The sequence below is a fragment of the Balaenoptera acutorostrata genome, chromosome 1 (genome assembly GCF_949987535.1).
Source record: "Balaenoptera acutorostrata chromosome 1, mBalAcu1.1, whole genome shotgun sequence".
In the NCBI taxonomy this organism is placed as follows: domain Eukaryota; kingdom Metazoa; phylum Chordata; class Mammalia; order Artiodactyla; family Balaenopteridae; genus Balaenoptera; species Balaenoptera acutorostrata.
The window spans coordinates 150,396,001-150,411,482 of NC_080064.1; the positions used below are offsets into that span (position 1 = coordinate 150,396,001).

The following is a 15,482-nucleotide window of genomic DNA, read 5'->3' on the forward strand; positions in this document are numbered from 1 at the left end:
AGCCAGGGGTCGGCAAACTTTTTCTATAAAGGGCTGGACAGTAAATACATAGGCTTTGTGGACTACATTTGGTCTGTGCTGCATATTCTTCTTCTTTTTCACAATGCTTTACAAATATAAAAACCCTTCCTTAGCAAGGGTCATAAAAAACAGATTCAGTGCCAGATCTGGCCTGTAGGCCAGAGTGTGCCAAACCCTGCTCTCAGCCAAACTTAAGAGCTAACCACTTTTCTGAAGGCCTAATGCTCTTTCATTCTTCTCTAATCCTGTGTCCCTCACTGGGTCAGCACACTAGTTGTTCTTGCAAGGGTAGCTGGGATCAACATACCCGAATTCAACCTACATTGTCACGCCACTCCTCAGATGCATGTAAGGCTGGCCGTGTCTACAGGAATAGTTAATGGACCACACAGAGAGATGCGAAGAGCCAGGTGGACCTCAGTCTTGCCCTGCTTTGACAGGGAGCGTTTCGTTAGGAGCTTTCCTGCCAGCAAATATTCAAACGAACTACATGGAGGAATCTATCCCTCCTTCGTGACACAGGTAATGAATCGGCTGCGATGGAAAAATAAGCAGTATACCAGTCACTCTGCAGCCTTAACTAACTTCCCTTCAAGTCAACCCCATGAATTACGTGCCAACTGTGTCTGAGTTCAAGACAGGCTGATAGTGCTTGAAGTTTAACTTTTGCTACCATTACTGGGTGAGGCAGTAGGATAAATAGGGCCAAGCTTGCTGCCCTTCTTGGATGGGAGATTATTCAAAAAACAACATGGCATCAACCCTCCAATATTGCATGAAGGAAGCTGGGGCACAGATAATCCACAGTTACTCCTGTTTCGTTGGAGAATGCATTACGTGATTGTTTTCTGCAGGGGTTTACCTTCATAATTAAGCTTTGCCCAGGCTAACATCAAAACTAGTCTGTGTGCCCTTTATTCATGTGGATGGAGCAATGTGAGTGAGAAGCCTAGGGAGAAATTGCTAGGAAGTGGGGTTGAGGCAGGACAATGAGAATAGCATTGCTCAGAGTAAGCACCAAAGAAGGCACTGGGAGATACGGATGTTAAATGAACAGAGCTTCGGAGAACACCAGGTCACGGGAGACACCGCCTCTCTGCTGACAACAGCTGATGCATCCCCAATAATATCTGGGTTGTTTTAGGAAGGGACTGGGATGAAAGGCAAAAAAGTCAGAAAAATTCTGCTTTGTGTTCTAGGGAACTCTATGGGTTTCTCCTCCAGAATTACCCTTTGCAAAACTAAGCATGAGCCGTATTTCAAAAGCAACCTAAGAGTTTTGTGAAGGGCTTTGACATTCCTTTTTCAAGAAAGGTAAATATCTTGGAAAGTCAGAGAAACAGATTCCAGAAGGGCCCCGGGAGCCTTTGGAAGTCCTCTCGAACACCTCGTGGGTCCTACCGACACCTCATGGGTCTTGAGGTAATGTTTGCGGTGGGAAGACTTAGGATGCTGTCGAGACCTGGGACTGGCCCTGCTGAAAGGCAGGGTCAGGAGTCTACATACAAGTTATTTTGTACACCTTCAGGTCATTTAAGATGATAAATCCTTGGGAATTCCCTGGCAGTCCAGTGGTTAGGACTCCACGCTTTCGCTGCTGAGGGCACGGGTTCAATCCCTGGTTGGGGAACTAAGATCCCGCAAGCTGCGCAGCACAGCCAAAAAAAAAAAAAAAAAAGATGATAAATCTTTGAAAAATACTCTCTGTATTAAAGGAAGTACAGTGGCCTTGAAAGCATAGCTGACTTCTGTTTCTGATCATGCCTCTGCCTTCACCCCTACTCAAACCCCCATATCTGTTCTCAGTGAATATATTACCTTTTACTAAAAGTCATTTTTAGTACCAGATTTTATTTTCCACAGTTAAGGTCGCCTTAAAAAAAAAAACAGAGGTTGGGTACAATTACCGTAAGAAAGATAGAAAAAACATATCCAAGTGACCTGTGTGAGGATTTGATACCTCCCAAACACAAACTTGTACATACAAAATCCCAGTGGAAAAGGCATTCCTGATTGATTACTATCATTTGGGACGTGCTTAAAGGGAAGGGTGATGTTGCTTTTACAAAAACTACCAACCAAGCCTAGTAGTGACAGTAGTTATACCATCTAAAACAGTTAGTTCTGTCTCGAAAGAGGGGAGATGTTGTATAGTCTACAGAAGTTAATACGTATTACACAGACCGATTGCCTGGGCTGAGCTGTGGCCTCGGTGGAATGTGTGTGGGGACAGGTATACAGGCTCTCTGTTAGTTTGTTCAGGTCCATATCGTCTCCTTGAAAACCCACAGGCAAGAGGGCTTCTTGGATGAATGACCTCACTGTTTGGCTGCCCTAGCCACCACAACAAAGTGAGCAGCAAATATAATGCCAATAAATTGTCTATGAATTTGAAAAATTCGCCTCTATAATCCCAGCAAGGGAGTTGCCACATCTCCAAGGGCACTGTTAAAAGATCTGCAAAGAGGGCCATGGGAGAACACTAAACTGGGCACCCTGGAGATTTTTACTGAGATAATTAAGCCACAGCAGCACCCCAAGGGTGGAAGTGGTTCCACCTGGTTGCCATCTGTATTCCCAGGGTCTCCACAGTCACTGCTTAAAGCTTTGCATCCTGCACAGGACTTAGGTAGAGAAGGCAGAATGTCTTCTGTTCTAGAATCGCAGAATTTCAGAGCTAGAACAAAGCTCTGTCTTGAATCTTATCACTTTACAGGTGAACAAAGTGGAGCCCACAGAGGCAGGTGTTGCCAGGGGCAGACCCTCCAATCTGGGGCTCCTTCCACACTACCCTGTCATCTCGTGGCTGCCCTTCTCATCTGGAACCCATGACTCCAGAAGCCCGGAGCTGTTGCGGGCTGCTGTCATCTTTATAGCCAACCCTGGGGCAGGAGGAATCACTTTCTCTTTTCAAAACCAGTTTTGCACTGACTCTTTGTCCCAATTCTAACGGGAGCTCTCTGTTTGCTCTTCTGTTTGTTTGTTTTCCTGTTTAGGGTCAGCAGGAAATGATGCAAGAGTTGGATTACTGACAGTGGCGACAAGGTAACTTTTCTTTGGCTTGACAAATGAATGAAAGCAAATGCTTATATAGCGCTGACTTTGTGCTAACATATTCATGGGCATTCATTTAATTCTCACAACAACTCTGTGAGGTAGGCACTATCATTTCCCCCATTTTACAGATGAGGACACTGAGGCAGGCACAGAGAGGGAAAGACACTTGCCAAGGTTTCACTGCTAGAAAGTGTCAGCGCTGGGATTTGATCCCAGGGACTGGTTCCAGAAACCATGCTCTTAAGTTCTACACTATTATTAGTCCAGGACCACTGACATTGGAAAGACTCCCCCAAAGGAAGTCCCTTTTAAGATCTCAAGGTGACGTTTTTATATAAAATTATACCTACTTGTAAGTGAACATTTTTTGTTTCCTGCTTGAGAATAATACAGAGATCAGAGCTTTCTTGCCTTAGTTGTCATTTTTATAGACTCAAGCCCAAGGCTAAGGCTGTGTCTTCATGATGTCAAACACTCCAATACGTTACCTACAAAAACACTGAAAACATCTGCACAGCAGGGTGGATCTGTGCAATTTTTATTTGGCTGGATACGTTCCGTAGACACAATCAGATTTGCAAGAACACTTGCCAAGGGTCTCATAAACTGGTGTCATAGGATCATTTTAACCAGTAAGTGCTACTGAGATGCTAGTCAAGAAATCCAGCTTCTGAGGATGAACCTTGGGGGCAATCAAAAAAGTCGCATTGGAGGTGTATGTGAGGTATAAAACCCGTGATGTGACCGCCCACTGGAATTCTGCCCTGTTGTCCTGTAACTGTAACTGTCCCTCAGGAAAACATGGTCCTGCCGGAAGAGCATTACAGAAGGGCTGCTAAAATGATCAAGCACAGCCCACTTACTCTATGAGATTAGACTTTTCAAAAGGATTAGAGCTCCTTAATCTGGAGAGATGAAGATTAAGAGGGAGTAATGATCAAAGTCTATAAAATCAGAGAGGAAATGGAGAATATGGCCCCAGTCCTGTTCACAAATCCCAGGATGTTCTAACAAGGGATATCCCTTTGGAGTTCCAGGGAAATCACTTTAACAGCCATACAAAGAAGATACTATTTTCACAGCAGGTAAGAAATTTAGAGAATTACTACCTTGAGAAGTGGTGTATTCTGAGAATGGAGTTACAGTCTTAAAATGGTTTAAATAAACCCAGGGGTGATAAAACCATAATGATCTAAAAATGGCAGGTTAGGAATGTTCTGGGGACATCCTGAGTCTTTTGAAAATGATGCAATCAGTGACAGGTGCCCGCCTCTCTCTACATGCTCCCTGCCCAGGGCTGGTGGCCTACTGATCTGGCCACCTCTGTCCTCACTTTGTTACCTGGCTTGTTCCTAATATTCAGAACAGGGGTCAATGACTGGTAAGCTCAGAAACCTAGTACAAAACAGCAACTCGGGCTTCCCTGGTGGCGCAGTGGTTGAGAGTCTGCCTGCTAATGCAGGGGACACGGGTTCGAGCCCTGGTCTGGGAAGATCCCACATGCTGCAGAGCAACTAGGCCCGTGAGCCACAACTACTGAGCCTGCGCGTCTGGAGCCTGTGCTCCGCAACAAGAGAGGCCGCGATGGTGAGAGGCCCGCGCACCGCGATGAAGAGTGGCCCCCGCTTGCCGCAACTAGAGAAAGCCCTCGCACAGAAACGAAGACCCGACACAGCCAAAAATAAATATAAAAATAAATAAATAAATAAAAAAGATTACTATAAAAAAAAAAAAACAAAAAAAAAAAACCCAGCAACTCATTCCTCGGAGGGGGTTTTCTTTAATCCTTGCCAGGGTCTTTGTCCTAGGATTCCGAATTAGAATTCAGGACAATGATCTGACCATGCTTCCCATAAAAATATGAACTTACTCCTTTCAGTAGACCTCAAAATTAAGATCTACATTTTACTCAAACAGAGGGACGTTGGAAACATCTTATGTTGCAGTGGTGGGGGGGTAGAACTGGTTAAACTCTCTGTTGGAGAAGCTGCTAACACAGATCAATTAATTCACATATAAGGGGAAATTAAACATACCGATTATGTAGTACCCATCACAGCCCAAGATATTAAGCTCTAAAATTTACTGCAGTTAATGTAGAAATCAGCACACCTTAACAAAAGCTGTGCCTCCGTCAAATATATAGAATCAAACTTGAGAGAAATGTTTTAGCTCGTTTCCAAAACAGCCACGTGTTCGTCACTTTCAATATCTAATAATAGGTCATTGTTGGGGAGCCAAAGGCAGCCAAAAATAAATAAATTAAAAAAAAAAAAAGGTTATGACAGCAGGAGGAGGGAGCAGGGGATTTTGGGAGGGGGTAGAGTGCAGACGAAGATTCCATGCAGAGAAAAAGAACCTTCAGATGACTATAACGTGCTCAGCGAGGCATGAAGAATATTTTCTGCACTCACATTTTAGACTGCTTGCTGCAGATTGGTAATACGTGGCAATGTGCAGAAGGAAATAAAAGAGCCAAGGAGAGGGAAGGGGCTGTGGGAGAAAGGCATCCATCTCCAAGCAATGTCTAATAACTCCTCATTCTAACCCTAAGTACCATTGTAAGTTGGGAGCAATCCCGTGGTATCTTTTCAAACCGCAAGTTTGAAAACGTTAGTCCTCACGTTGGGGAGATATTCAGAATCACTATTCGTTTGGGGAGGAGAAAAGTAGGAAGGTGGGAAGGGGTGAGGATGGGTTAAAGGGTAAAGAGTCGCCTTGTTTCACGTCGTACACTTGTTCAAGGGCTCTGGGCAAAAACACTGGGACATCTGGAGTTCAGAAGTCGAGGAAAATGGGGAAGAACCAGGAAGATGAATACGCGATCATCAGCTACACAAAAGAACGGAGCAGAAAGAAGCCTGGATTTGGGCGCTCGCGTCTGGCAAGGAGGCCGCCAGCAGGGCTAATGAAGCATTTGTGGTGCAGGACGATTGCCAGCGCAACAAAGAAGATGTGCTTGGGCTCTGCAGATGTGCCAGGGCCCCCAGAGCAAAATAATGACATAATCACCATCAGTGTCACAGACCAGACTGTACACAAGGTGACAGGGGAGCAGAGGGGCTGTAATACACACACGGGGAGGACTCGCCGGGGCCCATGGCGTCTGTGCCCTGAGGCCTGGGATGCAGGCAGGACTACCTGCCTACCTCTCTCTAGCTGTATCTCACATCCTAAGGTGAGGCTTGTTCCCCACCATTGGTGGCTGTGTTTTATCCAATCCCAGCTACTCCTGAAGAGGCCACAGAAATCTGAAAAGCTTACGAGAGATTCAGACTGGTTGGAAAAGGCTGGAAAAAGAGAAGGAAGGGGAGAAACGGAAGGAAAGAGTTTTGAGTCAAACTCCCTGTGATTCTGCTAAGTTCTGTGCTCCAACTTCCACGAACCTGACCCTAGCCATACAACCCAAGGGACAAACATTAGCATGAGTGTCAAGGTTTCCTGCTGCAAAGAAAATGCAAGAAATATTTGGGGGCGCCTGGGAGGGAGGCTCACACAGTAGCAATAAATGGTCCACCTCAAAGCGAGCACGAAAACACCAGGAAGGCAGGAGGGAGCTGCCCCTGCCCATTTTAAACAAGGTCTCTCAGCTGGCCTCGGCACCTGCCCTGGCTCCGGCTTCGTAAGGTGGGTGTGTTAGTACAGCTGTCTGGCTTTTAAGTGACTTTTGTCAGTTTGAAAGTGAAAAGTCTGTTTGAGGAGCTGAAAGAACAATAGCCCAGAGGCCGGAAGAAGGGCTGGCAACACAAAGGACTTAGACTACACTACTGTCCCTTTTCATTGCTTCTAATGAAAGATTCATAAGAATAACTTTAATTTTTTATGATCCCCTTTTTGGTATGACTCTATTCGTTGTGTCAACTTCCAGATCCAGGTTCTCTTTAAATAGCAAAGGGTCTGTGGTGAAAGTGTCTTCAAAGAGCAACAGGGACAGAATAGATTCTGGCCATCCTGTAGGCCCCTTTCTCCAGAAGACGCTGCTCTCAGGGACACAGAAATGCTCTTTAAATACGGTTTCCTTCTGCCTTGAGGTCTCTGTGAACGCTACAGGGAAGCGATCTTAAACCTCTCTAACGTGCTAGTTCAACTGCTCCTAGGAAGAAGGATTCTATTTGTTTTCTTGGCTTCACTCTATTTAACAGGAACAGTGGTATAATCATCATTAATCGCTCTCTTTTCCCTTTACTTTTCAAATAGCTGTCTCCATAGTGCATCTTTATTTGGTGTCTCAGCCAAAAGGGCAGGGGTGGGGGGGGGCGGGGAACAGGTTGTATTTGTTTTATGTCCTGTTACCAAATAGCACTGAAGACTGGCTTGAGGCAATCGTTGAAGGTGAAACAATATTTTAAAACGAGGATAATCTACTTTCAAGAACCAAAGTCCTACGCTTCATCAAAAGAATGTTTGCAAAAACACTCATTCTGGCAAATGTACACTGAAGTGGTTAAGAGAAGTGAGTGCATGATCATTTCATTTCCTGCCCTATGGCTGAAAAAGAACCAAAACAGTTAAAAGTGCAATAAAATCCTGGGGGCGGGGCTGGGGTGGGATGGGGTGAGGAAATGTGATTTAAAATGTTATCTGCCACGTGAAAAGGGATCACCAACTTTTGAACAAGCCTGGGGTTCGCTCAATGAGTTTGTTTAATCTAGGCGAAATAAACAGGCTGCTTTTCAAAAGGTGGTTAGACCTGCAGACATTTAATCCAGGATGGGCCGAACACAATGATACCGACCCACTGAAAGCTCCAACCACCACCGGCGGCTCTCAGCAGAGGATGGGTTCCCTTTCTCCTATTGATAACCCTTTGTGGGGCACAGAGAAAGAGGCGAGGCGAGGAGAACTGAACGTCAGACAATGGCCATCATGCCACACACTGTCTCTGAACTTTCCTCGTCTCTGAAGGACAATTAATTATGAAGGCCTTAGGGGTAGGTCGAAGCAAGGGAAAAACCCAGTGCTGTCCCAGCAGTGGCCACGGCTGCCACCTCTGTGTTTGCTAAATGGCTTTGCCTGTTGGGGTACAGCCACCAAGAGAGCCAATAGATCACTGGGCGGGGGGAGGTGTGGGAGGAAAGCAAAAGATTTTTTTGTGTGTGCGCCTGCCCTTGTATAATTCTATTCTCACTGTGAACTCATCCATACACAAAACACAAGGACAATTTTTTTTTTTTTTTTAAAGAGAGAAAAGCCACAGGGTAGGTTGCAGCAGAAACGGCCTCTCAGTGGTGTGTTAAAAAGGATGGTCTTTTCACCAAATCATTTCACAGAGGCAAAACAGACAAACACAAAGAGTTGAGACTTTTTCTCTGACATTAAATGGAGTAACTGATAAGGTCAGACATATGATACCTAAAGACATGAATCTGTGAACTCTTGAAGTCAAAGGGCCTCTCTGTGCCGAGGAACAATCTTTCAAAGGAAATAGATCATAGAACTCCACTGAATCTGCTTTAAACTTTATGAAGCAGGAGGAGAAAAAGCTCTAAGTAGGGAAGCTTGACAGAAGAGCCTTGAACTATTTTCTGAAGGAAAGATGAGACCCTCCCTAGGCTGCCACAAAACATCTTTTTTTTTTTTTTTTCTAAAGGCTCCTCTGAACTTTGATACCAAGACACTGCCATTGAAAGCTGTATAATTATGTGCTATAGCCACTGTAGAAAATGCTTTGTTCCCTCCAACAAAGGACAATAAGCAAAGTAAAGCGACATTACACTGTATCTTTTTCTTTAAGAATGTTGAGAAAGGTCATGGAATGCTATAACTAATAAAGCTGTTGAGTAAGGAGGTTTTTAACGTTGATCTTACTGTGCCTGAATGTAACCCAATGACAAAAAAGACACAGGGCGCTAAAAAATGCAATGACATTACCCAATAGATGATAAATCAATGGGCCTGCTTCATTATACTGATCAACACCTTGAATCCCAAATGGACAGAGGTGCAAAAATGAAGCTTCAGGCACGCCTGTGCCTGAGGGCACCCTGTGCCCTCCCCCACCCCTGCCAAACCCACCCCCCCCCCTTCCCCACCCAGCCTGGCGTCTTTACTGCTCCCTCCTTCAAATTTCAGGCAATCATTCTGTACAAGGAATATGTTCCCAGACAGCCATGTGTGTACATATATTTAGAGAACATTCATTTAGTCTCTTAAAAGATCAATTTGGCTTGTCAACGGCGGGACTGACAGGGAAAGAAATGGTAAAGGTTTCTCTTCCTCCTCGCCACCCACCAAGAGTGCGTCGTGTGATCCTTTAAAAGGCACCTCGGCTTTGAGGCCAAAAGACTGCCAGAGCAGTAAAAGGGTTTCCCTCCTGTGCCAGTTTTCCAAATGATCACTCATATTTAAGTATCTATTTGGAGCCCAGGGAAGCGCTCCCTAAATCCACCTGTCCTCATTTTTCTTTAAAGAGGTGACAGGGCGAATGAAAGACTTCCAAATATATTAAATCTTCTTAAACGCGCGTCGTGTGGAAAGCGGGAGTGGGCTGGGCACGGGGGTGAGCCTGGTGGAGGAAGTAGATGCACTATATGTGTTTAAGTGTCATGTGTTTGGGTGGGTGTGTGCGTGGGGGGATGTGAGGAGTGCTGCCTTTTCGTTTTCTCTTTCCAAGAGGAGAGTGAGAAGACACAGAGCGAGGCCTGCAGAAGTACCCTTCTTACCTGTCACGTGACACCTAGAGAAAAGTCAAACCACAGGCTCCACGATGGAGCGTCTGCCCCGTGAGTTATTAGTATCTTAGGAAATGACATTTACAAGCCCGCTAATCAATGAATCAAGTTCTCTTTTCTATTTGTTTCTAAGCCTTCCATCCAAAACCCTGGGTCTTTATGGAAGGCAAGGGAAGTTAGTCACTCCTCCTGTGAGTTTGGACCCTGCCCGCAGTTAATTGGCTAGCCACTAATGGCCCACGGGGGACGCCTGGTTGACCATGGCGGGGGAAGAGCTAGCTCATGGGAATGGAGAAGGAGAAGGAGTGTTCAGGGCAGTCTTGGAAACTGATCGTGAGCCTTGCCTTCTTTCCTGCCCCAGTTGTGAGGGAAACAAGAAAAGCAATACAGTCCAAGGCACATGCCCCTACGGTCAGAAGGATCAGCCTGGATGAAGGTGTCTGCTACATTCTCTTCCCAACCTGCACGCAGGCCAGCTCAGACCCCAATCTCTGGGTCATCCTGCCTTTCTCAGCGGCCAGCCTACCTCAGTCAACCTAGGGTAGCGGTCTTCTGGCTCCATGAGCAGTGCGTTTAACCTTTGTGACTTACACAGATCGGTTGCCTTAGTCGAGTTCTCTGCAAAAACGTGTAAACCTGCCTTGGAAACTGACAGTGCGCATTGCCTTCTTTCCCTGCCACAGTTGTGAGGGAAACAGAAGTAATAAAATTCAACTCCTATGCCCCTGAAGTCAGAAGTATCAGTGTGATTTAAAAACTGGGAAGGAATCCCAAACCTCCTTTCCCTCCCTATAAAAATCAATTTTGGAAGCTCTTCAAAATGAAGTGAGAATGAAACATGGAAATATATACCATAACACCTGGAACGACAAATTTATTGTTACCATTCTCATTTAACGTGAGAAGCGGGAGTTAAAAATGCGGCCTGTCGCTGAACGTGCCTCTCTGAACACCTTCACGGACTCGTGTTGGGAGGGAGATGCCCGACCCCTGTCCTGTAGCCAACTTTCTTCCCTTGAGCACAAGCTGAAAGCGTGGTTCATCCCCCCCGCTACCCGCCCCCTTCAGTGTCTTCTTCCACATCCCCTGGGTCTTCTCAAGCTCTCACCACCCCAAGTCTGAATGCCGTGCCAAGAATCTTGGCAATTGTGTAAACTGATACAAAAGGCAGAACAGGCTCTCCTGTCACTTAGAAGGTTCTGACTCATACAAGCCAGGAAATGTGCAGGGTCTAGAAGAGCAGGGAGATGCAAGCCACTCCCTCTGCACTAGTGATAAACCTTCCCCATCTGCTTTATTTTCCCGCAGGCCAGGGGTCAGCAGCCACTCCAGCCTTGAGAGCCATCAGCAGCAGGGGCTGGAGGGGGGTGGTGCTTAGCAGTGACAGAGGTGCCACCAGCAAGCTTATGACAGAGGCAGAGATGGAGCAGAAAGCTGAGAAAAGACAAGGGTAGGAGGAGGGAAAGAAGGAAGGAGAAGGTAGCAAAGGACAGAAAAGCGTTAGCCTCACCCTCGCTCTCTCTCCCTGGCTCCCTTGTTCCCACCCATTTAGAACTACTTTAAAAACAGTATAAAGCTTTAGGCAAGCTGAAGTATTTCTTGTATTAATATCCATATCATTAGTACTCACATTAAATTAGTTCATATTGGTAGACCACTTAGAAGAGTGCCCAGAACATACTAAACAGTCAATAAATGTGAGCTATTTTATCATTGCTACAAACCACTGATTAACTGATTGAGAAATGTTAAAATGCAATCAAGAAGACGTTTTATTATTTGGCCAGCCAATAGTTGGTTTAAGATATTCCTTTAAATTGATTGGATCTTTGGGCATCATGTAGGCATAACTTCAGTCTCTCTACTAGGCCCCATCTCTGTTTAAAAATTTAAAAATAAACCAGGTGTACAGTTCTCTACTTTGCCATCTTCTTCACTTGCTCATTTTAGGCTACAGATTCACTTGACTTGCCCTTCAGGGGAGAAACTTAGATGCAAAAGTCAAGCAGTGCATGCAATAGCAGCTGAGGTATCAGATAGAGGTGCTGGGTCTACTTCTGGCTCAAAGCCACGGTCCACACCGGAAGAGCAGCAATGATAAGACCAGTGGCTTTTTTTTTTTTTTTTTTTTTTTTTACAAATTTATTTATTCATTTTTGGCTGTGTTGGGTCTTCGTTGCTATGTGTGGGCTTTTTTTAGCCACAACTACTGAGCCCGCGTGCCACAACTACTCAAGTCTGCGTGCCTACAGCCCCTGCTCCGCAACAACAGAAACCACCGCTATGAGAAGCTCGCGCACTGCAACGAAGAGTAGCCCCCACTCACCGCAACTAGACCAGTGGCTTTCTAAGCATCTCACTTAAGCACTGACCTCCATGCACAAAGGCACAGAAAAGAAGGATCATCTTACCTGAAGCTTTTATTAGTAAGTGCCCCAAACTGAGAGGCTAAATTAAAAACTATTTCATGATATTAGGATCATACGTGGTGGTAGGGGTGTGTATGTGCATATGTGTGGGTAAGTGGAGGGGGCAGGGCAGAATCCAGCTCCTGCTTTGTTCTCAGCACATTTCCGGAAAGAGCCTAGTTTTTACCGAAGGAGGAATAAGGCCCAGAATAGTCCAATAACTTGTCTGAAGTCACATGAGAAGTGACAAAATTGCTCCCTGGGCCCCATACTCTTTGCACTGAAGCAGTCTTAAAATAGACACTGCAGATAAAGGAGAGGTGGCCTGGCTGGCAGTGGATATGATTCACAAAGAGAGGAATATCAGATGTTAATCATATTAAAGGAGGATTTAGATGATGCTAAATGGAGCAGCTTGTTGGGTATCTCTTGATTCCAGCCATCCCCTGTTTGTGTCATTTTGGCCCTTGCACTGAGTAGGGGATTAAAACCAACCAGGTAAGGTTTAAACGACCCTAAAAAATCCTAATGGGCACTGTCAGGGTTTGTTCTCTTGAGTATGTTCCTCGGCAAAAATGCACAAACCATCCCATGGATCTTGGGCAATTCTTTTATGAAGTTTGATGCATGCTGCCAAACGAATATTTATCATAATAAACTGTAATTAGTTCACTAGCACACCGTTGAATTCTCTTAGCTCAAAGTTGACAGCAATAGACTTATCAGAAAGGGGGTGGGGAGAAGTGAAGCTTTTAATAAGATTTCTTTAAAATGTGTAGCCATCGTCATCATGCAGGGGAAACGGGTTCGATCCCTGGTCAGGGAACTAAGATCCTGCATGCCACAAAGTGTGGCCAAAAAAAAAAAAAAAAAAGTTTAGCCATTGTCACATTCTTCAGCTTTAGAAGAAATCTGCTAGAGGGTTCTGTCAAAACAGTAAACCAGTGCTCTATTCCAACAGAGACTTTAAAATACTGAAGCAGTAAGTACAAGAAGGATCCTCACTTTTAATGTGTTTGGCCAAAGAAAAACTTTGCTTATAACCCATTTGGCAAGAAAAATACATTGGTATTGGATAGCAAAGAGAAATTGGTGGCTTGCAATATAAACACTCCAACTTTCAAGGAAAAACCATGACTTTCCCGCTGCTAAACTTCCCCATTCAGTTCTTCACAAGCCACAAAAACTGATCTGCTAAGACCACTGGGAGAAGGGTCCCCAAAGGAATGGGCAAGCAGCGGGGGGCAGTGGGGGTCAGGTCGTTATTGACAAGGCCAGACCAAGGTGGCCCTTTCTCCTTTGACACTGAGAACTTTGGGGGCATTTGGGGGTACCTATCTGCGTAAGGAAAGCAAGAATATTAACATAAGGTCCGCGCACGAGCAGATGTGGGGGAAAAAATTCTCCTCCTCAATGTACTACAAGAGAAGGACCACCTTTGTCAAGCCACAGCCTGTCCATTCTCATCATCAGAGGTTCAGCCTGCAGAACCCTTCCCACATTCCCACTTCCAGCCATCATTGCCCCAGTCAGCAGGGCTCAGCAAAATGCTTTTGTGGGTACTGGGAGATTCGCTAGTGTTGTCTCATGGAAAGTCATCATGTTCAATGAAAAATGCTTGCTGAGGCACCACATCAGCCAGTAAAGAAATGCCTTACTCATAACCACACATCTCTTATTGTTGCATAGATACGGCTTTCTGGGAATCATCTATACTGCTTCATATGTGCCTGGAATATGCAGGTTGCAGACGCATACAAGTATGTATAAGACCGTATGAAGGAAGAGCAGCAAGCTCGTGAAGCTGCACGTATGCAAAATGAACACACAAGGTTGTCCTCCCAAAAGAACAAAAACAGAAACAAACGAACAAAGATGTCCATGGGTCTCTTATAATAGGTACTTGGTAAATTCTCACACCATTTCTTCCAGAAAGGAAATGAATGCTGATGAAAGTTTGAAACCATGGAATCACTTCCCCATCAATCTTTCTAGACTTTTTAAGAAAACAGCTTTTGAAGCTACCACTGAACACAGCATATGTCAACTCAATCCACATGCCAGAACCTAAATGTGAAAAAGGCCTATTGGGGTAGGGACCTCTTCTCTGGAAAGGGAATCACTCTGTGTGTGTTCCTTGCTGCCGTTTCTTTGGATTCGCCAGTTCCCTCTTGTGTGGCCACATGGGTCTTCCAAGCAAGCAGCAGAGGCGGGGGATGGGAAAGGAAACGGAAGTGGGTCAGCTCCCAGGACTCTGACGGGACCCACGGGGGGCTCTTCATTGCCACTCGACCTCTTACCCTACTGGGGGATGCTTGTGTGAGATACCAAAGCAAAAAAAAAAAAAAAAAAAAAAAAAGACAGATTTGGGGCATTTCTAAAGAAAATAATTTTTTTTTTAAAAAAGGAAGATGACCGAAAAACAAAGATGAGTTCCTACCTCAAAGTCATTTGCTTTATTGTAGTGCATGTTCAGAGCCCTGTACAGCTCACAGTCTCTGGTTATAGACAGCTCTTCGGTACTGGTGACCCCATCGTTGATGGCTTGACGCGCATACTTCTCCATCTGAATGTAGTAAAACTCACGGAAATTGCTAAACCACTTGATGAGCTGAGAGGTAATGCATCTGTTGAACTGTTAAATTTAAATGTTGAAAAGGATAAGAACATTGCCATTTTTCTTCATTCATTCTTTAAGCATTTGAAGAATTTTTAAAGTTCCCCTCCCTTCCTTACTTGGAAAGGTATGTTTTTAATTCCACCAAAATGGTGGCAAGAGTGGCAAGAGCAATGATATACTTACGGGATATTATAAAACCGACTAACGATGGAAACTGCGTCACGACCCTCCACGTCTCAAATGGAAACCTCATGTTCTAAATCTGATTTTCCTTGAGCTGAATATCTTATTTGAAACGTTGTTCTTCATCTTTCAGTAGAACAAACTGCATTTGTATACTTCTTATGGAAATTCGTTCAAGCCATAGAATCCTGGGAAGTCGTTATATTCAAGTACCAGAGATGGTGAGTCACATGACTTCACCACTAGCATGATTTTTTTTTTTAAAGAGAATTTGTGTCACCACATGACAATCTTATTCAATGCTGGAAAATGGCTTTCACACAAAAGGGGAGGAATCTGGCACTTGCTTAGTTTTTGGTAATGGGTGATCCCCGTGGCCATCGGCTATGATTCCACTTAATGTCTGCACCCGGTACTCACGGCTGGTGCTGTCTGGTCAAACCTCCGTACCTGTTCATACACTTCCTACAGCCAGCACTGGAGAGGAGCCATGCCCCCTTCCCACTGGAGTCTATGCAGTTT

The 15,482-nt window shown here is 44.9% G+C and overlaps 1 protein-coding gene across 7 annotated transcripts in view; it reads right to left on the bottom strand.

Annotated features, from left to right (window-relative positions):
* The window catches only part of PROX1 (prospero homeobox 1), a 53,722-nt gene that overhangs the window by 15,730 nt on the left and 22,510 nt on the right, over positions 1 to 15,482 (bottom strand). For 6 of the 7 annotated variants that reach the window (XM_057558797.1, XM_057558771.1, XM_057558782.1 and 3 more), the window contains one exon: positions 14,598 to 14,792. In XM_057558797.1, coding sequence (XP_057414780.1) covers positions 14,598 to 14,792 — 195 coding nt within the window. Of the gene's footprint in view, positions 1 to 14,113; positions 14,472 to 14,597; positions 14,793 to 15,482 lie in introns of those variants that run through there. The other variant, XM_057558800.1, reaches the window with a different exon arrangement.